We start from the raw sequence: 25,705 nt of genomic DNA on the forward strand, positions 1-25,705 counted from the left end.
TTTTCTCCTTCACATCCTTCCTTAGCATTCATAAACTTGAATGACTTGCTGATACTTCTTCAAGTAGGTTTGGATAATAGCAGATAAATCATGTTTCATTTATTGGTTTATATATAAAATGCTGCCATCTAGTGAGGTAAGTCCAGATGATTTCAGAACTGTAGTTCATAAACACGGCTAATAAGCACTAATGGGTCTGAGTCACAAGAGTTGTCACAGTGTAATTTGTCCCAACATTGCTGATCAGAAAAGCTCCACTCTCACCTGCTAAGGGGTTGTGCACTGCAACTGTTTCAGCCTTGGGTGTTGACAGACAGCTGGCTTGGAAGTTGAAAGCAAAAAGGATTTGTACACTGCGAAAGGAAATGACGTAAGGACCCAGCCCTGAGTTAGTGAACTAGAAGTTACACCTCAGTTTTGTTCAGGTTCCAACTGGCAATTCCTTTGATAAAATCACATATGCTCTTCTTCAGTAGTCCCACAAGGTATCGTGGTCTTTTGAGATGCCAAATCTGTTTTGAATGATGTTTGTTTATCCTTCAGCTGAATGCACTGCAGGCTCTTAAAAACTGTTTGCTCTCTGTCTTTCAGGTAGAGCAAGTTAGCCAGTTGGCTGTGTTTGTAGAAGCAGCACTAGATTACCACAAACAATCTACAGAAATATTGGAGGATCTGCAAAGCAAGCTGCAAAACCGGTAAGACTGAACCCATAAGAAAACTTTGAGTCTCTTCTGCAGTTCAAGTTCTTGAATATGAAAAGTCACAAAAGCAGCAGATCTTGTAGCACAACAGATGCACGCTGTGCTCTTGTGCCCTACTGGACTTTAAAACGTTACAACCTGGCAATGTATTGCTGGACCGTGAGCCTTTAATGTACCATGAGATCTGTCCAGCAAGCTTTGAGAGTGTGCAGACTCTCTCCCTCACATCTGCAGAGGTTAAGTAGGACAGCCTCCAGTTGTTTGTAGATTTTTTTAAACTTGCATACTTTCTGAACATTGTTTTGGAGTCTTTGCTGGGCAGTTTGGTGTGTTTTCACTGAGACTATGGGCATAACAAAACACTGCAGCAAAATAAAGAACACGCCAGTTGGCTAGGAATACAGTTGTGATGTAATGAACTTGTGAAAAGCCAGATATTTTGTGTCATACTAATAGGAAAAAAGTTGCTGTCATTAATTTGTTGTACGTCACTCAGAAAAGCAGCAGGGAGCAGTAGACCTTAATGACCTGAGCACTGCCATAGCGTAGACTAATAGTACAGTCAGAGTCACATAACTTCTTTGAAGCTTTCCTGAGAACAGAATTGAAGTGATGGATGTGAGTACCATATAGGAGTAGCAGTACCTGTATACCCTGCAACATTCCAGCTGAAGGGCCATTGTAATGGGGTGGTCTCAGTAGGGCCACATGCACATGTAGGAAGAAGTTCTGAGGCAGATTTGCTGTTCAAATGATTATTTTCCTTTTTTTTTTTCTTTTTTTTTTTTTCTAATGAAAATGTACCATGTGAGATGTAGTCCCTTGGCCTCTGTCCTGGCTGGGCTTCTGCATATGTCATTTACAGCTGAGCTTTCCAGACAGCTCATTCCTGGAACTTCTGCTGAACTCAGTGGCAGCTGTGGATGCTCAGCACTTCTCAGACTCAGGCTGTTAAGCTTTTCTACCTCTGTCAGCAGGACCATAGCATTAAATAAAATAGGGCCTTGCTGAAACTCAAGTGCATTAGAATTGGGCAGCGTTTGGTGAATAACATTTTCTCACACCTTCCTCCAAAAAATCTAATGGAAGTCCAAAAACCCACAGCAGAAAGGTTTTTCCTCACCTTTCATATACAAAAGTACTGAACCTGGGTGGAAACTCATTTGTTCCTTTGAGTGAATCTCTTGCCACTCTTCTCTGTGTTCCAGAATAAATGTAGCATCTAGTCGGCCTAAACGTGAATTTAAGCCCAAACCTGTAATAACTACAACTCTGGAAACTGGTGATAATCAGCAGCACAATGGGATTGCATATAGTTCTTCTATAAAGTCATCAGGTAAGCCTGTGGCCATAGACTTAACATTTTGGTGGCTTTTTGTATCAGATTGTTGCTTGTTGCATTGCTTGTGCCACGCAAATGATGGATTCATAGGGTGTCTGTATCCAGGTATTTGACTCCAGTTTGTTCCTCCAAACTCCAGGTTTGGAAATGGAATTGTGAAGCCAGGTTTCCTCTCAACAATCTTTTACCATCTGAATTTGAGGTGTGGCACTCTGCTGAATTTATTTAGGTTCTTTGTATTGCCACTAAGGGTGAGAAGACAGAGAATCACTTGCAGAAAGCATTTTGTTTCTTGAAAAGACAGATGCTTAATTGGGTGTGTTAGATCACTGTCTGGAAAGTCTCCAGCTGCTAATTTCTCTCAACACTCTCTGTGTAAGTGATCAGCACAGGATCTTGACTATTAGCCATGTAAAATTCAGGGAGACTAACCCCAGACTAACTAATTTTATTAACATAATTTACTTTAATGTCCTTTCATTCCCTGAAATATGCACGGAAATCTGTGCATTTTTTTAACTGAATTACTGGAGGTGTTCAAGGCCAGGTTGGATGCAGGCCTGGGTTAAAGTGATCTAATGGGTGGGAATCAGCCTGTGGCAGGGGTTGGAACTCGGTGATCTCTTCCATCCCAAGCCATTCTGTGATTCTGTGATTGTTAGATATCCCTTGCTGTGGGAGTAGGGTCCCTTCTTGTGGTCAGAGCCTAGTTCTACCGAGGAAGGGGAAAAAAAAAGGGGAATAACTATTGAAAGCCTATGGAGGTTGTGTAAATTGTAATAAGCATGGTTACCACTACTGAAGTAACTTTTCCACATCTCATGAATAAATATTTTTGCCCTATCTCCCTTATGCCTGTGGTGAGTGGCGACAGACCAGTAACAGAACACAAAAGACAATAATATGCAAAGGAAGGAGCATGAAAAAGCACTTTGTTCTATCAGTGTTATTTGTGAGGAAAATAGAGAGGAGACAGTGAGCCCAAGGTTCCCTTCTATACTTGACATGAGATCTTGGATCTTTTTCTGAGGTTTCTTTCTTTTCCTTGTTTGTAACTCCAGTTTCCTCTCTTCTGCGGTCTTTCTCCTTTTTAAAGGTCACTGAGAGAGAAACACAGGAACTAAAGGTGGAAGAAAAAAGCGTAGAGCTGTAACTTCATGTTCTTTCTAGAATCTCTTGAATTTTCTTCTACTCTGGTACAAGATGAGGCTATTATACAATCCATGCTGAAAGGGATTTGCAGCACTTTGGCAGCATAAATCCACCCAGCAGGATCCTGTCCCTCATCTGCTTTCTTTTGTGCTTCAAGCTACCTAAGGGTGTGTTAGTGAAGTTCCCCATGCTGCTTAAATGCCAATACAGCAGTTCTATACTGCTGATAAATGTGGGATTGGGGGAGACAACCCCTCTTTGCTTGAGGGCCACTCGTTCCTGAGGCATGATGGAAAAATACCTTTCATTCAAAGTACTAGGAATGTGTAGCAATGTATAAATCCTTAACTTTATAGTTATTTTCACAGCACCTTACAGTGGTTTATTGTTATCACAGTGTGATCTAAGATGTACTGTAAAGGTAAGCAGCCCAGCCTTTGGGAGGACATGTTAGATGACTTCTTAAGGATGCTGCCGGCTTGCTTACCTAAAAAAAAGCCAGTTTTAGTGAGCTAAAATTTAGTGAAAGAACTGAAAAATGAATGGCCACTGATCACTAAGGTGGGAAAGGAGTGAGCCAATTCCATTCGTCGATTCCATTCATACACTACAGCAGCAGCTGCTTGCTTTTAATGATGGGTTTTCACTTACTGCTTGGCTCAGTCAGTACTTTCAGAACAGAAAAAAAATATATAGTCATAAAAGAAAGAGGAAGTATAGGAAAAAATTAGTTTCAGTTGCTGCAATTAGTGTTGTTAATAGTATAAAACTTAGATTCATCTCACTTAGTATTAGAAAGATTTAGACTCAGTAGTTTTTTTTTTCCTCCATTAGATTCTAAAGCTGTGGACTCTGTTTACCTCCTGAAATCATTATTTATCTTCTTTCTTTCTGTTATCCATATGAATTTCTGTGGAATTACAGTGGGGTGAATGTACCCTGCTTGTAAATGGAGAACCTTCCTCTTGCTGCTTAACATTGTGAAATAGATTTGATTTGATTTGTGGTCTGTGATTTATAAATGTGAACCAGGTGGCTCGAAGGAAAACACTGCACAGTGTTGTAAGATCTCCGTGTGATGGAGGGATAGCATCATAATCATCCTCTTCTTTTGCTTAGAAAGCTTCATCCAACACATCCAACTTCCCCTGTTTTACCCATTGGCTCTACTAAGATGTTGACCTTTAATTTCCCTGATGCTGTCATTGAAGGTAGCAGTATCTTAGCATTCAGTGAGCTCACAAATGTCAACTGAACAGTTAAAAGTTAGGTGTGACACATTCAGCACAACTACCATGATCCAGTTCTGAGTGTTGAAATGATTTTTCCTGTATTCCATTACAGCTTTCTAGGTTAAGTATTAGTTTCTTGGAGCAGAAATGGTATTTTCCCTTATACAATTCCTAACACATGGGGATTATTTACTACTAATGACTTGTGACTCCAGCCCTGCAAATGTGTACAGAAACATCTTTTTAATGTTGTAAATTATTTAGCTACTTTGATTAAGCACAGACAATAAATCTATTTTTTGTATTTTTATTCTAATTCATTGTTACTCTCATTAATCAGCTGAGGCTGTGAGCATCATCTGCTCTAGAACTCTTAAATGCTGTGTTACATCATGCTTTTCATTCTTTTTGTTTGTCAGGTTTGACTGTGGTATAAACTAATTGGGTCTGGTTGCCATGTGCTGGATTTTAACATAGGCATTTAAATGTTTACACACTTCAGCTGTGAAGGAGACTGGGGCTAATTATCTTTGTAAGCTTCCAGCTTGTGATTATTAAAATATAATTGCTACCAGATATATACATCTTGGTATAGAAGAGGAGTATGTGCAGGTATGGGCAGTAACTCCTTTTGGAAAGACAAGAACAAAAAAAACCAGCATTCATTGCTCTGGTTTTATCCTGTGATGCTTCAGAAATCACAGACAGCTAGTTGCTCAACCTGCTTGGTGCTGTTTTTTCCATTTGTACTGTCCAGGTTTAAGTGATCTATATAATATGACTGGTCATCTTTGAACATGTGACAATGAAATGTGACAATTTAGCTCCACGATGGTGGAATTAAGGAGATGGGCCTGGTGCTGCAAATTAACTTAAAACCTGCCTTCAGGGAAAAAAAGTGTGATTTCTTTAGCCAAAGTCTCTGCAACAGAAGAAGAGCAAGTATTTAATGGATGGGAAAAGGCTGGAGTTGTGTCACCAGTTCTCTGATGTTAAACAGAGTGTGTTGCAGATCGTTGAGCAGCGCTGCCCCCTTTACTTTTGTCAGGGAAGCTTTGTCTCATTGGGTTATACAGTAGCAGCAGCTGCCTGATTCTAATGAAGACTCTGACTGATCCAACAGCCTGGAGTGAAACCAGTTGTATTGGCTGTGACCATTATTTTAAAATCTTTCCAGGCTGCCAGACACTTCTTTTCAGTCCTTTGGAGCTTAAATTGAACCAAATGCGATCCATCTCCTATCGGGTACCTTGCTGTCAGAAATGAACTGACTTGCAATGATAAATTAGCCCCATCGGAGCAGCTGGTGAAGGCTAGGAACTTTGTCAATTATTCCGAGTTCTGCCTTCTGCTGCTGACAGTTCTGGTGAGTTGGTATCAGCTCTACCTTGGCAGAGACTCTGGAAATAGCTCAGCTATTTTTGAATGCAGTCAGGCCATTTTTGTTGTAAAACTGTGGCTTATCTTCTTTTCTGTCAATGGACTATTTCAGCAGAAATATGTCCTGAAACAAGCTTTGGCCTGTGCCACTGTATTGGACAAGCCATAATTCAGTTTGCTCTTGTGAAACTTTGTTGTTACCCCATGCTTTCCACAGGCAGAGACCGAGTGCAGCTTTGTTTCAGCAGTATCCTGGGATGGCTTACTTGAAGGGGGGTTTGTGCTGACAGCTCTCTTGCATTGTTACAACAGGAAAAAAGAACCTTTATTACAAAGGATAGAACACATTCCCCCAAACAAAATTAGTTCCCACTTCCCAACTTAACACCAAATGTTATTACTGATGAGCAGAATAAGTGTTTCCTAGAAATCTTCTGATCCCTGTTCTTCGAAAATACCAGCAGATATTTTTCAGTAGTTTCCTGTACATTACTGTGATTAGCAGATTAAAAAGTATGACCAGCATTTTAACACCTTAGCTATTTGATCTGCATTGCTGTATCGATGCAGACAAAAATTACTGGTCAGGCTGACCACATGATTACCATGTGTGATAGCTGAGCTACCACTAGGATACTTGAGAGTTGTTGCAATGTTACAAGTGAGACAACCACAATAACTTAAAAGGTTTAACCACTGTAATCCTAGTAATAGTGTTAAAAGAGTTGTTTGTCATGCTGTAGTGTGTTTTATTGCAGTTTACGTGGCAGCAGCATGAAGTCTTTTCTCCTATTCTTCATTTAGAAGTATATTTCAAATTAGCAGACTTCTGCTTGGATATTCTGCCAATATTGTTGAAAATCTGTTATGGCTGAACTGTGGTTGAACCTCTCACTAGTCCTTGTCTGCTGAGCTGAGCTTTACAATTTGAACATTGGATTACTTTTTATTAGAATACATTACTGTAAGTATGAGTGAAGGAATGTGCTACATACATGTCTATGCCATGGACCCAAAGCAGTTAACCACCTCTTCATGATGGTGACTAGGTGACTGCATTTATGAAGTTAACTTCTTTTGCTAATAGTGATTGTTTTCTACCTTAATTTGTATTTTTTCTTCCTGTAAATGTATGTCCTTACTACTGTGTTTAAGAGTAATGTTGCTTGAAGATTGTTATAATAGGATGTGAGCAGGCAGTGTAAGTCACAGAACAGCCAGGTTGTATGTTGGTAGAGTTGCTGTTTGTTTTCATCTGTAGGACTTAGTCAGACAACACCATTACTAGCATAACCATTGCTTTAGTTCAGATAAAGGACATGAATAGCAGAAGACTTGAACACACAAACCTAGGGAGCACTAACCCAGAAATGTCCCTCACTGCTCAAGCAAAGTGTAGTTGGAAGCACTTATGCAGGAGCACTTGGAAGCCTTGCTCCTGCAAATAAACGTGTGCAAAAATCACGACAGCTGCATTTCTAGCCTATTAATTTCATGTTTTGTGGATAATGAAATTCTGTGAAGCTTTTTTAATACTTTTTTTTTTCTGTCATGGGGGCAGGTTCTTCAATGCACGTGGATCAGCCTTGCTGCCAAGCTCTCTATGACTTTGAACCAGAAAATGAAGGCGAGCTTGGGTTTAAGGAAGGGGACATCATAACTTTGACCAATCAGATTGATGAGAATTGGTATGAAGGGATGTTAAATGGAGAGTCTGGCTTCTTCCCAATTAATTATGTTGAAGTGATGGTACCCTTGCCTCAGTGATTGTGTCATTCAAGCTGTGAACGTGATTTCATGACTGAAATGGATTCACAAATGTTCTGTCAGTGTGGCATTCTGTGAAAGCCTTGCTATTTGACTGACTTACTGACTTTTGTATGCGTCTTTTTAAAATGTATTTATTTTATATTCCAAAAAATTTTACCTTCCCTGACACCATCAACCTGCAAAAAAACCCATACCCAGTTTTTTTGCTTTGTGCCTTGAAGATCACTGTATGAAGTGTTTACTGGTAGCTCACTGTTGCTCCCAAAATGCATTTATTTGCTAATATTGTACATGGTTTTGTTTTTTCCTTTTTTTAAAAAAAGTCTTTTGTTGCAATGATTTTACTATTAAAAACAATTTTTAAAAATACTGTAAGTGAAGCTAACTGTAATGAGTTCCTAAGTTACTGATATCATTGAGCCCTTTCCATCTATCACAATGTAATTTATTGTGAACAAGTTAATCCATGTTTCACATTGTATGTTGACAAAAGGCAAAGCGATTGTTGTCAATATTACGATGTTGTTGTACTAAGTACAAGTTCTCAGAATTGAAGATTCCTATAATTTGCTGACCAAACTTAATAAATATGTTGGTGGGATAAGAGTGGTTGCCACTTCTATTCCTGTAATTCTGGCATTTATTTTTGTGCTGGAGGGTCACTCTTGCTAGATAAATCATTTCGGTGGGGGGAAAAAAAAGGAACATTAAAAATACCCCAAACTATTAGTTTTATGATACCTCAGCAACTGGAATTGTAGTAATCTTGCTCTCCTGTCACAGGTTGTGTAACACTCATAATATCTATTAACATTTTCTTATAGCAGGAGAATAAGAGTCCTTTGAACTGATTCTAGCTCCACAGTTTGCATAGACCTCCATTGAGATAAATGAGTGAGTATCACTGGACATGGTTGCAAACAGATGAGAAGTTAGTAACATTTCTGCTATTGTCTATTTCTTGTTTAAAGAATGGAGAATAATGAAGATGAAAATAGGTAGAGGTAAAAAGACAAATGTTGTGACTTAAACATGCAAAAAAAGCTTCAAAATGGACAGACTCAGGTTTAAGTACTGTCAAAGTGAATACAGAGTTAATTTTCTTCTGTTAGCCTTTTCCTGCTTTTCTCAGGAAATGTGGATGTAGTAATGACTGAAAAATTCAGCAACCTGAGACAAACATGATCTTTTTCCAATCTTGTCCAATACTCTATGGTCAAGATAGGGGAATGATAAGATGATAAGAAGGAAAGTGAACTCTTTATGGACAAAAGGACTTGAATCCAGTTTCAGTGTTTTAAGCTCTACTTGGTTCTGTAGTCCAGCAGAAGCTGTATTCCTTAGAGAGGAAAGAATTTCATGTGTACCACAGATGCAGTAACTATTCCACATAACAAACAGAAATAGCTTGTAACCAGCTGTCCAAACCATGGCTTTCCAGTTTCTCCTATCTCTGACCTTGGCTGATACAGAGGTGACAAGAGAAGTAAAGGACTATTCTTTAAAGCTTTGGCTACACCTGGCTAATTACTAGCACAATAACTCCAGATAAGCAAAGATTTATTAGGTGTTTTCCAAGTTCATGGATGAGTAACAAGTAGTCATTAGAGCAGCAATACAGAAAGTAACCTGGTCCAACCTAGTGTTTAAACAAAAGTAGCTGTGATGCTCCAAGTACAAAATGTTTGTAACAACTTTTAAAGTATTTAAGATTCACAGCTTATTAGCTAAATACTAAACAACTCAGTGTACAGTTGTTATACTTGTGCTTTGGCGTTGGAGCAGTGACAGGACTATTGCTTGAGTGCACAAAGCCAAGAAGTAAAGCTGTTATGAACCAGAGTTCAGTACCTGCATTTTGCTTTGGTAAATAAGCAGTAGCCAGGGAGAAGAAAGAGAAGTTAACAAAATGGCTTGATCTTCTAAAGCTGGTAATGACATTACTTAAAAAGTGCCTTGAGTAGAATAGCCTTGTCACTGGAGTAAAATAAGAAATCTAAATATGGAGGAAACAAATGATAGCTATGTATGACACGCATTGCAACACAGTCTGATGGCTCCCCACTGGGTACTCTGCAGTTGCATACTAATGAGCATTAGGGTTTCTGATACCAACTCTTGCTATTTTATGTCAAGACCCACACAATGGTTGTTGCTTCATACCATCTTTACCTTATGCTAGAAGTGTCATGTAAAGTACTGAGTACTACTCTTTAGTGAAATTTATTACAGTCCAGCTTTATTTGAGGAACTGAGTGATAGATGTAAACAGCACAGCGTAGTATAGGGGTAAAGGTTTCTTACAACTCCCTGTAGGGCTTTATTACTTCAAATCATTCGAGCTACTCAAAAAATATCAATAAACCAACTTTTATTTAATTTACCTATAAATATCTTAGATTTTAATATTTGCTCATGAAAAGTCTCTTTAACAATAAAAAGTTCAACATAAAGATAAATATAGAAAGATTTAGCAACATTTCTCTATGGGGCAAAAGGTATAACAGGAGTTCAAAACTGATAAAATGTATTAAGTCATAATTAGTTTTATCTTTTTAAAGACCTAAATAGCTTAATTTAAGAACATTAAGCTAGTGTAAGAAAAACCTCATATTAATAACTGCACCCAAATATAGAACAGATCTCAAAACTCAGAACTTAGTATTTTGGTAAGGTAACAGATGCAGACAAAAAAGCCAGCACTGACTGATCTGCAACATCAGCTGCTAATGCTCTTAAAGACAAGAGGACCTGCAAGGCTCATTGAGGTTCTTACTTTGCCATATAACCATCAGGTAAGCATTTTGGTAAACAGGCTGAAAAAAGGGATTATGAAGGCTGACTACATGATTTCTAAGGGCTAGGGGTCAGCCTTCAGATAGCTACAAAGCTATTAAATTAAGTACTGGCCAACAGATAGTACTCTGCCCCCACTTCCCAGCTAGACATACAAAGCAGGACTGCAGACTGCCCTTGTCAGACTTCCAGTACACAGCGACTCTAAGAGCTAATGTTTTTAATGCACCTTTGTCATTTTGATTTTTAATCAGTATTTTTTTCCAATCCACTTAGAACGCTGGCTTTCTGGGAGCAGAGTGCCAGTATTGCTAGTTACAGTACCTTCTGTTGGAATGTTTCACATTTGCAGGATATATATCTGTCAGTGTTATGATTCCAGCAAATCAGAACTAAAAGCTATGCTGCATCTAGAAACATCAAATACTGCAGTTGATAATTTCTATGTACTAGAATAAAGAAACAGTACATTTAATAAAGAAGAGGAATACATCACAGCTTGATTTGACTTGAAAAATTTTGTTACTCTAGGAAGTTCTTCAGCAAGTGATCTAGACATCTCAGCATCAGGATATGAGCAAGAACCATTTCAGATAGTCAGCACTCTTCAGGATAATGTGTTACTTCAGCTAAGTTCAGAACTGCTCAACATCCAAGCTGTGACATGATCTGGCACAGGTAGTTACCCACTCTGGCTTGAAACAGAAATTGCCTTTAGAGAAACAACATACCAGAATATTGAGAAAGCTGAGACAGCCGATGCTCAGTCTCAATTATTTATCATCATTCTAGGACATGCATCAAACAGCTTTGTGAACTGTGCACACTCTTGTTTCAGGTCATGGAAATCAAATCCTTGTGGCAGAGTAAAAGAAACTTCCTAGAGAGCTTGTATTCTACTGATCTTCGTAGAAGTGAATCCAGCACAGGGTACAGTATCAGAAGGCAGAAGGCATTATATCATGGACAGTTTTTCCTTACAGAGAGGTCAGATGGGAGATGTAAATTCCAAGTTATTTTCAGATATTGCAGAAGGTACCGCCACACACTTAAGTCCAAAATGTCACTTGAGGTTTAGAAGTGTTTTCAAGTGATCATCTCCGTGTCTATCATATTACATGATAGAACAGCTGGGATCTTCATTTTGCTGCAGAAATAAAATAAAGACATGGATTCTAAGAAGCATGCATTCTTTCTACAAGCTTTCTATTTAATGCTAATTAAAGAAAAATCAAAATTGAAGAAAAACTATCAGTACTCCAGAGTTCTGGAAGGATCATAACTGAACTGACATGCAAATTCATGCTACTCATGTTGGAAGAGAAGCAGAAACAAAAAAGAACAAAACATGGAAACCCTGCCTTAAAGCACTAGCTTGCATTCTTTACATCATTTTGCTGTCTACAGGAAGTTAAACAACTTAGTTAAAAAAAACAAAACACCAAATTGTTCTCAGTATTACCTATGTTTCTGCAGTGTAGATGTACTAGTGACAGAAGTTTGAAGTTTAAAAGTAATCCAGCAGATGGGAAGGATGTTAGTATTTGAGTAGGAGTATTAGAATGGATTCTTACGGTAAGTGGTACATAGCTGTACTGTAAAGTTGCTGATAACACAGTAAGTGTTTTATTGTGAAGATAAAAGAAGTTGCTTTTGCTTCCCATCACTGATGGCAGGACAAGCCATATTATCAGTCAATTAAAACAAAGAGCCTTCAAAATACTGAGGAGAGACCCTGTTTCAAACACTAATTCTACTGGTACAGCTTCAGTCATTTTGGAGTATGCCATTCAGGCTTTCAATGCACAGCATTACAGAACAGTGTTCAATAGCCTATTAAAAAAGGTCTTATCCTTTACAGTGAGAGACTGAAAATACACCAACGATGTAAGACTTCGATGAACACTCTAAACCAGATGGTATAGTAGATATTCAGTTAGATTCAGTTTCAAAAGAAGGACAAGGAAAGACCTAAGCAGATGACAACTGCCTGTTCTGAGGTACATTTTTCTTGAAAAAGATGGTACCCCAGGGTACTTCCAAGCTGTGCTTTTGGGCAGGTATAAATAACTTGAACATGAACAGGAGAAGATATACAGGAAACACTGGTGTCAAAGACCTGCTGCAGTAGGTACCTGTGTTCCTTGTAGCTCTTTTTAAGCAAAAGTTTGGAACTCAAAAGGCTTTGTCAGCAGGAGGGGGAAGAATAACATGTGTCAGGTATCCCCCTGTACATAGGGCTTTAGTCTGCACTAAGGGAAGGAAACAATGCTATTCCAATTTTAAAAAAGTAAAATGCAGTTTTTTCACCTCTGACCAATTTAAAGCCCTTCAGCAATAATTCCACATAATATTAAGCAAGTAAAAAAAATAAGCTAGTAGTGTACTAACGTGCACTTGAAGAGCTCAAAATGAACTATTTCAGGCTCATATGATCAGACAGAAGCCAGTCAGAGGCCATGGAGAGTCTTTCAGAGGGTATTTCAACATCAGTTGAAACCAAAAAGTAACAGGTATGCGAAGACAGGCTCATTCTATTAGCATGATCTTTACCTGTACTTTGTTTCTACTTAGGAAATACTGAAGGGAGTATTTAAGAGCAAAGCACAGCTAAGATGCTTATTTCACACATCAAAATAAGACAGTAATTTCTGAAACTAAGTTGACACTGGAGTGCCTTAAACTCATGATCAAGTTTAAAAGAAACTTAGCCAGTTAATATACCATTATAGCAGAAATGCCAAGTCACAGCCTGAAACAGTGATTGAGCACCTGGTGGGAAGGCAGGGCCAACCCAGAGGAGCTCAGGTTCATGCAGTGCAATGCATCTGTGTGACCAGAAGGGGTGGAGCCAGGATCCACCCCTTCCCAGACCTCACTTAAGGCTCAGCAGTGGAAATGAGGGCATCTCTCGCTGGAGATCTTTGCCACCCTGCTATTATATCAGTACTTCCCATCCCATTATAGCATTACAGCAGTGAACTTTGATTTCAGCATTTTAGAATCATAGAATCATTAAGGTTGAAAAAGACCACTAAGATAATTTTGTCCAACTGTCAACTGATCACACCATGCCCACTAAAAACCATATCACTCAGTGCAACATCTCCCCTTTCCTTGAAAACCTCCAGGGATGGTAACTAGAGAAGCTGGCAGCTCATGGCTTGGATAGGTACGTTCTTTGCTGGGTAAAGAACAGGCTGCAGGGCCGGGCCCAGAGTGGTAGTGAAGGGAGTGAAATCTAAGTTGCAGGGGTTGATACTGGGGCCTGTTATGTTTGATATCTTCATTGATGACTTGGACAAAATGATTGAGCTCCTGCAGTTGCCCATTGACCCCAGCCTATCCAGATTCACCTGTAGAGCCTTTAATTTTGTATTTTTGAAAGTAAATATTCTATTTTCTTAGTGTGAATTCAAATCAGGTACTTTGGAACAAGTCCAGTACACTGTTTTAAGCATCAGGTAAGTCACTTCATTCCCACAGAATGAAAAATTTTTTTTTGCATTCTGTTTTTGGAATAACAGCTTGCAAACATATTTACAGTGAGATAGATGTTCAGACAAATACATAAAAAGCTGGTATTCTTCTGCAATAGTGTTAATTGTTTGGCCTCTAATTATTTGATGATATTCAGCCAAAAAGTAAGAAAAGCATCAATTTCATTTCTGATGCAAAGCCATGCAAGCTACAGCCTACATGGGACAAGAGACTAAAGCAGTATTAGTGAAGCAAGCTGAGATGGCAAGCACAGTTCTCACTGATCTCACCTGCTTAAGGATGCTCACAGGAATCACTATCATGAAACCAAACAACATTTCTTTTTCTTCTTCTTTTGGTCTGACATCAAGAAAAATGGTAAGAGTTGGATTTGGATCGTATTTGGGGAAGTATATTCACACAGTGTAAAGAAGTTGGCTATCAGAATTCTTCAATTGCTTGTGTTTAAGTTGCAAGCATCTTACCTGAGATGGAAGCTCTGTTTCACTTCCCATTAGTTCTTCATACTCATCTTGCTCACCACTTTCTTCTTCTCTGGGTACATACATTAGTTTTCTCTCTGCCAGTTCCTGCAATACAGTTAAGTCACCGTCAAGAAAGCTTAAGAGTCAAACACATCAAGGCACTTTAGTAGAAGGACAGAAACTGCAACTCACTTACCTCACCTTCATCTGTGATGAGTGTAACACCGATGTTATACCCAGATCCCCAAGACTTCTGAGACTTCCAGATCAGGTCACTAGGACCTGGGCTTACACCAGCAGCCGCACCCCAGACCTGCAAAAAACTTGAAGTGAGACAGTGTTGGTTCTTCTTATTTGTAGTTACATCTGAACTCATTCTAACACATACAACTCCAAGTACTCCAGTACCCAAGACACTCACTAACAAACTCAGCTACTCTCATCCCTGGCAGGCTAGTTCTTCTGTTCAAGAAGATACAGAAATACTGATGAAGCGTTACAGACCTACCGTAACTACTTGGCCTGCCTGAAGAGTGAACTGTGAGGGGAACTTGTATGTTACATCTGACACACTCTCAAGATGTCTTCTCAGCACCCATCCATGTAGTGGCTGATCCTGCAGGATAAGAAGTTTCTCAGCATTACAAACCAACACCATAACACTCATAAGTTTAAGATCCTCCTCAGTCTTGAGGGTCTCTTGGTCCTTCTTCTGTAAGATGGAAGACTATATTCAATTATAAAGCTACCTTAAATTTCTAGGAGTCTCCTAGTACTGTCTTAGGGTTACTCTCACCCCAGAAATTTGGGTACATCTGTTCAATAGGGATAGTATTCTAACCAGGATGATGTTATTCTTTCTAGAAGGGCTATGATGAACCGTAGATGTGTATGACCAGCTTGACTCAGACTGCATGTATATATTTATACATATTAATATAAGCTGTAATATATATTGTGATCTTTGAAGGTTTAAGGCATTTCAAGCTAAATGAAAAATTTGCACCTAGGCTATCAGCTGCAAGTTTTGGAGTTCTGATAATTGTAACAATTCTGGATTTGCAGATTAAACCAGTTGAGTTATCCAATTCATTAGTGAAGCCCTCTACACTGATTAGATACTGTCAGTCCTAGTCAACCTTTTAGTTGTGTTTCTAATTAGTAAGCTGTCATCCAGTTTACTAATCCTTATTTAATTTCTCAAAAATATGAAGTGCTTCCAATACTATTACCCTGATTCTAATGAGAAATAACTGAAGATGGTAGGCTTCTGCATCAGAGATGCCAGTGCTCCTCTTCCAAAAGCCTGAGAGCAAAACCTGCAGTATGAATATCACTTGGTCCTCATCTATTGGCAGTAGCCAGGTTAGTACAAGAAACATTTAGAAAGCTCCTCTCCTTTTTTATTTAATTTGGCAGTACATCTCCTCATCTTTTTGTAATTCCCTGTTGTAATCTCTAAGCCACAAATCAGTGCACAAGCAGTCATACTTTGCAGCGAAGGCAGAACAAAATTGAACAAGTACCTCATCAGAATTGTTTTTAAGCTTGACAAAATTCCCATCTGCATCAATTTCTTCAATAGACACTTTTCCAGAAGATGAAGCATGCTGAACAGTCTTAAATCCAGTGCTATGCTCTCTCTTTCTGGCTTTCATTTTCCTTTTTCTCCCATGCAGAAACCGTCGCTCTTCACTTGTTGCTTGAGTTGCAATGCTATGTGAAGATGCACTAGGTGATATGTTCAGCCTGGAAAGAGTAAAAGAACATCCACTTGAATATCTACAATGCTTATTTCTTCTCACTGCTATCAGGATAGCCAAGCCTAACAGCTTCTTACCTTGAAGCTTTCTGTGAAGCCTTGATAAGACTTTATTTTTACTGGCAAGAGTAACTCAGTAAGTAGCTTGTTAAGTTTGGAACACAATCCCAGACCTAAAGTTCAGAACTTCTACTGATAAGAGATTTTCAACTGCAGTAAGTATTTATTTCAACTCTTTCCTTACACACACACTTTAATAAAAGTTATTTAAATTCTTGACCCTTAGCATTAACTCAGTTCATGTTGTTCTTAGTAAGGAGTGTCTGGATAGTCAAGAGCTAGTAGTTATCTTCTGCTTTCATTCATGCATACAGCTCCAAATGCTAAAGTTCTGATTGTTAAATGGATTTCTGAGGTAGCTAGGTATAGAATAAAACCCATACAGAATGACTATACCCTTATATGCTGCATGCCCTAATGCTTTTGCATAATTACTCCATCTCAAAGTGACATCAGCACCTAATACTGATGGGTAAGGGGGAAAAGGATGGCTGTTTTAGACTTCAATACATCTTTGATACAACTCTAGGTTTTAGTACAAAAACTTTGAAAGTAATCATTCTAGATAGGGATGTCTAGTGGATTTGAACTTTCAGTTTAGTTTGTCAAGTTACTTTATCTTCATACATGATATGATGGATATGGATGGATATGACTATTTATCTACAGAAGATGATACTTGAACTAAATGGTGATCCTAATTGCAAACAGTATTTGTTTCTTGCATCTACTGCCTTTTTGAATATACATTCAGTTAGTGCAGAGACCAAGAATGGGGCAAGTCCTCACATGAAGATCTTGTCATAACCTACCTCTGCTCCTCTCCTTCCAGCATCTTTCTGTAGGCATTTATTTCCAGATCTAGAGCCAGTTTCACATCTAAGAGATGCTCATATTCTTCCAACTGTTCCTGAATCTTATTCTGGGCTTGTGCCATTTCTCTCTCTTTCTCAGCCATACGTTTTCGATGTAGATCACGATCTTTATCAATCATGTCCTGTAGCTCCTTCACTCTGTTCTCAAGAGCAGCATTCTAAAATTAAAAAAAAAAAACAATTACAGTGAGTATTAGAGAGGAAATATTTTGATTTGGGTATTTAATACTAAGAATATACAAGAAGATAGTACCTGGCTTCGATACTGATTAATTTCAGATGTCAGATTACCAATTCTAAGCTTTGTTTCCTTTAACTCCTCTCGAACAGCATTGGCAAAGTCACTATTTCTTGCTGCAGAAAGCTGAGCATTCTCCACCTATGGATAAAGTCACTGTTAGAAATGAGCTGCTTGTGATCATCTATTTTAAAAGAAGGGGAAAAAAAAATGACTTCCAGCTGCTACATGTGGAAATAGCTGTTTTACTTAAGTATACAGATACCAATAGGATCCAAATAAGAAAGTTTTGTATTGCTTTTCAAGGAGATTTACATGAGTTTGACATTAATATCAGAAAAAAAGAACAATATTCAGATAGTGAGGCGCTGGATTAGGATGTTCCAGTTACAAAACTGGAATGACTTTGTATAGTCAGTCAGTGGATTCTCCAGAACAATGAAGAACGCTTGGAAAATTGCTTGTCAAAGCATAAGACTAGAGAATACTAAGAATGCTTAGAAAGCTCTTGTTCTTCCCCAAAAGTTCTGTAACTAAACAGTTCCCACTTCACGCTCTAAGCAGCACTAAGCTATCTTAAGAGCAAGTCAATCCTGATATTTTCCAAGAATTGAAAAAACATGCACTGAGATATACTCATGCTACTATAAGAGACACTCCAGATTTCCAGAGAACACTATACCAGTTGGACGGAAGAATCCGAACAAATTCAGTAGGTTGTTATACAACAGGAAGTTGTAGTATGGAGGAACCCAGAAGAACCATTGAGTGAAAAATACTCTTAAGCAGATGTAGTGCAGAACTACATGATCTACTATCAGCACATCAATACTGTATGGTGCATTCAATCCAGGAGGCCCTGGATCTTTCCTACAACACTATAAATAGGAAGTATTACTACTACCTGAATACAAGGCCTAAGCTAGGAAAAAAAGATTGCAGACCATTTCTGGAAAACAACTTGTCAAGCTACTTCCACAGCCACTCTTCCTATCTTATACAATGTTACAGCTTAAAAGGGACATTTGTACTTCAGAAGTATACTTATATATATAAGTATATATATATATATATATAAATATATATACTGTAATAACACTATTTCATGTATTTCACTAGCATTATTGTTACTGAAATTTTATTCAACAATTCTGAAAATTCTTCATATAAACATAGCACACCTTGGTCCTTAATTTCTCGAATATTATTTGTTAGTAGATTGAATTATCATCAGCTTTATTACATTATCCATTCCTAGCTGCTCCCCAAAGCAACAATATTTATAGTTGAACCAATTTTGTTTGGATCTAAGTGTGGGTAGAAGTTCCATTGTCAAACTTGGTGCTGTTTTGAAATCCCGTAAGTGCCATTAATTACCCTTCACACTTATGCATAGAGGCTCTGCAGTGAATGCAAGGGCTCCATCAGTCACTTACTCTAGTGTGACAAATCATATAACGTGCAGAGAACTTATATTGGCATCTTTCATAGACTCACTTTTGCACTGAATGTTCGCTGCAGCTCCTCCTTGTATCCTTGAATTTGTTCTTCATGCTGTTTCCTGAGCCCCTGCAGAGCATCTGAGAGCTTACTCTCAAATTCTCTTTGACGACCAGACTCCACTTCTGCTACTCTGCTCTCATGGACTCTCTTCATTTCCTTGAGCTCCTAGGAGAGAAAGTTTCTGAGAATAAGCAAGCCAAAACAGTTTGAGACTGTGAACTTACTGTACCAGCTTAGCAAGAAATTCAGTACCATAGCAATTTGCCACTGAGTACATGGTAATTCCTCAATTCACAGCTTACATGTCCTTCCACTACATCAGGTGCTCACACCTCAGTAGCTGTGCTGGATTTTTCTGCTTCTTCACTGCTAACATTGCTTAAACTACTAAGCAAACTTGCATCTAATTTGGAGATTAATTCTTTGATCCATATTAATTTCTCTGCTTTTCTTTAGATGCATGTGCACTTCAGCTTCTTTAAGAAGTTACCTATTTTTGTTTTATTCAAAAGTTTACAGCAACTGGGTTAGAAAAATTGGAGTTTTATCACTGAAATCACACACACAGACTCCTTCCAGAAGGAATTTAGTTTGCATTCACTTCTAAGTTCCATATTATGTACAGACTCCTAATGCAACGCTTATGAACAATGTTTGGTAAAGAAGGGAGGAAGAAGGGAGTGCAAGTTCCTATTGTAGCAATTGGATAGATCAGTACACTGGGAAAGGCATTACAACAGGCGTGATGATGGAAGGACTAGCACAATAGAAAGGTGCTATAAAGCAAGGGAAGAAGATTGCTCACACATCAAAAGATTCTAGGTTTGCAGGGGAAAGCTTCACCAAAGAAGGATCTCCAGAAAGAGATCCTTCTCCATTGGCACTCAGCCTTTCAATGAGATCTAAGAGAGGTGCAGTCAGGCTCCACCCCTTCCAGTCATACAGCTGAATTGCCTTCACCTGCACTCTCAGGACTGACCAGGTCTTTTCCTAATCAGTTGTTCAGGCCATGACTCAACAGTTCCCATACACACTAAAAAATGGGAACTTAAATGATTTCTGGTGCTTGCAAAAAGCCTAAGATCGGTGAACTTCAACTGTAATGTATGCACTTTCATTTACACAAATAAGTACACCGTGATTGTAGTTACCTTCAGAAGTACAGCCTGAGAAAGTTCTCATATTCCAGATACCTACTGGTATTACACCAGTTTAACTGGAAGTTGTATAATATCTTGAAGTCTTCCTAGTTAGATTTTATTGATTGATGGACTGCCATAAGTTGACTTCCTAAGTTACCTTTCTAAGAATAAGGCACAACTTAACATTGCTTTTAAGGACATCCAGGGGTCATAGACACTTAAAAAAACACCTCTTTTTAATAAGCTTAAACATACATCTTCATGAAGACACTTCTGGAATGTAATTTTTTCCTGCAAAGTTTTCAAATGATTTTCCAGGTCCACCCTTCTCAAAATTTCATTGTGGAGATGCTTTTTGGCATCTTCCAGTGACAGCTCCAGCTAGAAGAGAAAGACATAAGGGTAGTCAAAATTAAGTGGTTACTCTTCTAAACTAAGACAGCCAACTTATTACAGGTTATTCGATTTAATTCCTCCAGCAATCAAAAATGCATTAAGTGAAGTTAACTATTCTACTGTTCAGGGCGAATTTCTGGGGGACCCAGCATGTTTGCAATGAAATGCTATTAATTGTTATGTAGGCCAGATCTCCTGCAGATGATGTATGCAGCCCTTCATTGCAGCAGTTAAGCTTCATTTCAAATGCACAAAAGTGCTTCTGATGAATAAGTTGCACCATCTGCAAGTATTCTTCCCTTTCACAGTACTAAGTTCTCCCAATTTCTTCCTTACTTCCCATATAATTTTTATTGATTCTTAACATGAAAAGTACTCCAAGTATAAGCTTATTTTACTCAATTGGACAAAAAAATTTTATTGTAAAGATCCTAAAGTAGATTAATGATCATATTAAAGAATGAAGATACTGTGTTGGAAAGTACTGATAGAGTAGCAACTTAAACAGCACAAGAGCTCAAAGAAACAGTCAAGTTGTATTTGTTCTGCTGAGATTCAGGCATAATGAAGCAGGGTCCATCAAATCCTCCCTTTACTACAGGGCTATAGCAGCTCACGTTTCATCATTGTTTGTCAGTAGATGAAAATTTATAGCTACTACAGTCAGACTAGAATTAAAGGTACTTACAATAGCTGGAAGTTTTAATGGACCAACTATTATCAGCATTTGCTTTTAGCAAGAGTGGAGAAATCTTTTTTGTCCACCTGTAATTGTCACAGATAATAGCCTTTGTCTGACTTTACTTTTAAATCTCTAACTAGCTTGAGATAAGACAAGCAAAAGCCTCAGGAGCAAAAGCAAAGTTGAAATTCCAGGAACAAGCCTTACAGTGACTACTTGATCCTTTAACTCACGAACGCCATTTTCCAAAGTCTGTTTCTCATTCAAAACTGTTGCCAGGTCAGCTTCCTTTGCATTCAGCTGAGCATCAAGATCTCTCATACGAGCTTGTGCCAGGTTCAGGTCAGCTTCTTTTTTTGAATTCCTGCAAGTGAAAGTTTTACATTCATAAGTTGCTGCTAGTGAAGGATATTTGCTTTCAGTATGTTTACCTTTTGGGGGCGGGGGGATGTCTGTGGTTGAACTGAATCAGAAGAAAGGTTGAGACTTGTGGTGAGAGCCCAGGGCAGGCTCTAAGAAACAAACCAGAGTCACATCATTTGTTTAACCAGAAAGATTTCTGATCCATTTGCCAGCTGATTGTGTGCAAATCCTATGCAGGATCCAACTGTTTTCCACAGCACTACCATCAGGAACAGATAGTCACGTTCAAAATTGGCATTTCCTGGACTACGCTCATCTGCCACTACTGCATGAACTCCTGAAACAAGAACTCCCTTTCAGTAGGGAAGGCAGCTGAGGTGCCTGCCAGTCAATTAAGTGCACCTTTGCTGCATCTCAGAGCCCCTGCAGCCACCTCACCCAGGTGTGAGCATGACAGCCATGCTTCTTAGCAAGGGCCTGAAGTACCTGAAGGCGGGAAGGCAGTGTGCATGCAACCCGAGACCTGCTCTCCTGAGGCAGGATGGCAGGCAGTGCTGGTCACACATGGCAAAGCACTCCTCCTCTGCACCTGGAGGTAGCAAGCACCCCACCTGCCGAGGGCTTCTCTCCACACCAAGTTCCTCCTCAGCACTGGAGGAGCTCTGGCTCCAGGAGGTCACCACCTCAGCTGGGCTTGGCCTGCTCCAGCCACCAGTTCCCGCCACACAGCAGCAAGTCTCCACACAGACCATCCTCACAGCACAGAGCGCCCTTAAGAGAGGGCCTCTGCCCTCATGATGGATCACAAACTCTCCTCTCCTTCATACCTTCACAGAGTCATGAGGTGAGAACAGCTCAGCTTTCTACAGAATGCCATTTTCTTCAGAAGATGCTTGCACCTTCTGCAAGCAACCAATTATCACCACATCCTTACAGTTGGAGGGGATATTTAAAGGTCATTTAGACCAACACCCCTCTTTCCTTGCACAGATGTGAAACTGACTTACAGAGAATTCAAATACCATCTAAATATCTATGGATTTATTCTTTAAGCTTGGCACCACAATAGACAACTGCTGGTCCCACACCATGTTCCTGTCTTTGAGAGACAGGTGTGATAATCTTCCAGTCTGCTCTGCCTTCTATTCCTGTAGTTACCTGACCTACACTGAGTTGGAGTTCCTTCCTGCTCAAAACATAGATTTGAGATTATAAAGAGTCAAGCATTCCATTTATTTTAGCAAAATCTTTTTTGCCAAGTGGCTAAGTTGTGATAATTTATACAATGAGTTTCCCAGTTGATAACTGTGCAGACCAGCTGGAGAGAGTCCAAAGTCATTCCACGGGAGGGATGGGCTCTAGAAAGCATGGGATACAAGGAAAGATTGGAACAAAGTAAGAATTGTTTAGTCTAGAGAACAGAAAAGTGACAGGAGACAGAAGTCTTTTATGTGTGTAAAGACCTCTGCACAGGGGAAGGGAATCTGTTTTCCATGTCTGTTGTGGAAAAGGCAGGAAGTTGTAGGTTTAAATTGCAGGAGAAATATTTGGGTTAGATGTTGCAGGGGAAACTAATGGTAGTTCAAAACTAAAGCATAATGTCTGGGGAAACTCTGGAATCTTCATTACCTGGAATTTAAAAAGGGTCACAAAACATCTGCTAGAAGTGATGCAGGTACAGCTGGTTCTGCCATAGGCCATGAGGTATGGGACTAGATCAGGTTCTTGCCAAAGGCCTTTTCTAGCTCTGCTATTCAAGGCATTTGTTGATCACCTCTGTACCTTGTGACCATGATGCATAACCAAATGTTTTACTAGTAGAAAATACTTTTGCAGAGAGTCTATGAATAAAGCAAGTACTGTAGTAGCAATAAGAAGAGATCATATTTCAGTTTTCCCCTTGTATTTACAGTTCTCTCTCTTTTCTAGCTGAGAAGTTAACCGCTTTCCTTCTGGGACCATTACTGTTACTTGTAAGTATTATTTGTGATATTAACATGAAAAAATCATACTATCAGATAGTGTTATCAAAGTACACCTTCTAGTAATCTATATATATTTATTGCAATAATGCGTAAGAATAATCCCTTACCCCAGTAAACTCTGAAGCGGGCAGTTTCATCTTTAATTGCACCATTTTTAGGTTTGGCTTTGATGCAAAATGATAACTGTGAAGTTATTGACTATCACACATCCAATAAATTAAGGTGCCATATACTTTTCCTGGAGAATTTAAGTAATACCTGGGCTCTTTTTGTGAAATATTTAAAACAGACTTGACAAATTTACTTACAATTTCTGCTTGCTACTCTATATATGAGAAGTTCAATACCAAAACACACATTTATACCCACTCACACAGAACAGAACTATGCTTGCTGTTATTTGTAGCGCTACTGTTCCTGCTTTGACCTTCCTCAGACTCTGAATTCAACCAACTGATATGCTTATCCACAACTCCCCCTTCCAAAGCATCTTTGGCCTACTTCCAATTACACTGTTTAAGGAAAGGAGTGCAAGGACATTCAATTGTTGCTGAAGTTTCAAGTCTTCTGTAGTGATTAAGAAGAGTCAATAGTGCTGTTGGGAAATTTCTAGTGATATTCCATCCCATAAGAGTTCCAGGTTATTTACAGAATATGTATAAAGAGCATGTTACCTTCAAAAGATTTTGCTCCAAGTCATCTGAGATATTTGCAATTAGACTGCCCAGTTAAATAACAGTTAATATTAGGACTTCAGTCCAGTCCATCCAGAAAGCAGCATGTACAATGTATCATTTCCCAAGGGTTATGAAGTTAACCACTTTAAAACCCAGTTACTCTAAAGTAGTAAATTAGTCTGGAGGATTACATACCTGCCAAGCCTAAAGCTTTTACAAACAAAGCCACTGAGTTATACAAACACAAAGAGCAGCAGAAAGATTTCAGAACTGGCATTAGCCTTTTCCTCACTATCCAATCAAGTGGCTGGTTAGATTTATGAAACAAATTTATGAGCTAAAACCCAGCATGAATGAAGCAAACCCAATAACTTCCAAGCAGCTAAAAACCAAAGCCTAGAGTAAAAACATGTTTCATTCCCAAGTAGAACAGCTACTTAAGTCCTACTGAACCAGTAGAAGGCAGAACTTGCTTCATACTATAAATATTAAAAGAAAAAGCTGTTGCTGAATAGTACTATGACAACACTTTATAGCAAGACTTAGGGGAAGGAGGGAAGGAACTGTGGACCCACAAGTTACTGAAAGTCTGTAATTCATTTAGTAGTACAATAGGGCATTGAAATAACTGCACAGTATGTGTAGTTGTATATAACCAGAGAATGTTTACTGTGGTTTAATTCTTGTTCCCTCCTCTTTACTGTCCACCTTTTTCGAGTGTGCTTATGTTGGGCCATTCCCTTGTTCCCCACTTTAGGAAAGTGGACAGCAAATTGATTCCAGACAAGATATACTGGTCATGAAAACATCAAGCCTGAAGTGACAGGCAGATCATTCTAGGACAGTTTCTGTGGAGTAGCAGCCTGCAGCAGGAAGGTTGTCCTGCTCGCAGGACCGTCAGCTCTGTGTATTCCCCCCAGCAGCGTCTAAGGGAATAACCCCCAAAGAGAGTTGAACTGACTCTATACTGAGACTTACTCCCCCTAACCCCATAACTTTCTAGATGCCTTCAAGCACAGCAGCTTCTTGGTTGTTTATGAATCACAGGTGCAGCACTAAATGCAGTCAGCTGGGCATTCAGGCAGTACTGGGTCCATAAGGCCTCCCAGCTCCCCAGGCTCTGAGGGAACCCCATGCCCATTACAGAGGAGCTCTAAGGAGGCCCAGCAGTACCGGTGTAGAGGTATCACAGCAGTGCCCCTGCAGGGCACACGTTACGATTTCGTCCAGGCCCAGATCACACTAACTCCACATTACCATCCAAACATTTGGGGCCTCACCATCACCAAGACCTCACTGCTCTGAGCCCTCCTCCCGGCACACGCATCCTGGTAAGAAGCATCACCTGCTTCTCCTCGCCCCGAGCAGGGGGTGCCTCCCAGGCAGCCCCGCACCGAGCAGGAGGGCCGGGCACCGACCTGCTGTGCAGCTGCCGGTGCTCCTCGCCGATCTTGCTGAGCTCCACCTGCAGCGCGGCCCGCTCAATAGCGATGTCGTCCAGCGTACGGCGGGCGTCGCCCAGCTCCGCCTCGTAGCGGAGCCGCAGGCAGCCCAGCTCCCGGGCGCTGGCCTCCTCCAGGTCGACCAGCCGCTGTTCCAGCACCGACCTGTCGGCCTCCAGAGTCCGCACCCGCTCGATGTAGGCGGCCAGGCGGTCATTGAGCTGCCGCAGCTCCTCCTTCTC

At 39.6% G+C, this 25,705-nt stretch overlaps 2 protein-coding genes across 2 annotated transcripts in view; one reads left to right on the top strand and one right to left on the bottom strand.

Annotated features, from left to right (window-relative positions):
* The window catches only part of SH3GL3 (SH3 domain containing GRB2 like 3, endophilin A3), a 43,914-nt gene extending 35,715 nt beyond the window's left edge, over window positions 1–8,199 (top strand). Inside the window, exons 8-10 of the mRNA XM_010717456.3 lie at window positions 592–695; window positions 1,910–2,037; window positions 7,369–8,199. Coding sequence (XP_010715758.1) covers window positions 592–695; window positions 1,910–2,037; window positions 7,369–7,574 — 438 coding nt within the window. The 3' untranslated portion in view covers window positions 7,575–8,199. The remainder of the gene's footprint in view (window positions 1–591; window positions 696–1,909; window positions 2,038–7,368) is intronic.
* A 448-nt stretch (window positions 8,200–8,647) lies between these two features.
* Window positions 8,648–25,705, bottom strand: part of LOC100550044 (lamin-L(III)-like) — a 17,232-nt gene continuing 174 nt past the window's right edge. Inside the window, exons 2-13 of the mRNA XM_010717521.3 lie at window positions 25,440–25,699; window positions 21,204–21,360; window positions 20,174–20,299; window positions 18,771–18,941; window positions 17,289–17,414; window positions 16,973–17,193; window positions 15,865–16,087; window positions 14,847–14,954; window positions 14,535–14,651; window positions 14,339–14,443; window positions 14,144–14,213; window positions 8,648–11,520 (exon numbers count right to left, since the gene is read on the bottom strand). Coding sequence (XP_010715823.1) covers window positions 14,148–14,213; window positions 14,339–14,443; window positions 14,535–14,651; window positions 14,847–14,954; window positions 15,865–16,087; window positions 16,973–17,193; window positions 17,289–17,414; window positions 18,771–18,941; window positions 20,174–20,299; window positions 21,204–21,360; window positions 25,440–25,699 — 1,680 coding nt within the window. The 3' untranslated portion in view covers window positions 8,648–11,520; window positions 14,144–14,147. The remainder of the gene's footprint in view (window positions 11,521–14,143; window positions 14,214–14,338; window positions 14,444–14,534; window positions 14,652–14,846; window positions 14,955–15,864; window positions 16,088–16,972; window positions 17,194–17,288; window positions 17,415–18,770; window positions 18,942–20,173; window positions 20,300–21,203; window positions 21,361–25,439; window positions 25,700–25,705) is intronic.

This window comes from Meleagris gallopavo, chromosome 12, assembly GCF_000146605.3.
Source record: "Meleagris gallopavo isolate NT-WF06-2002-E0010 breed Aviagen turkey brand Nicholas breeding stock chromosome 12, Turkey_5.1, whole genome shotgun sequence".
In the NCBI taxonomy this organism is placed as follows: domain Eukaryota; kingdom Metazoa; phylum Chordata; class Aves; order Galliformes; family Phasianidae; genus Meleagris; species Meleagris gallopavo.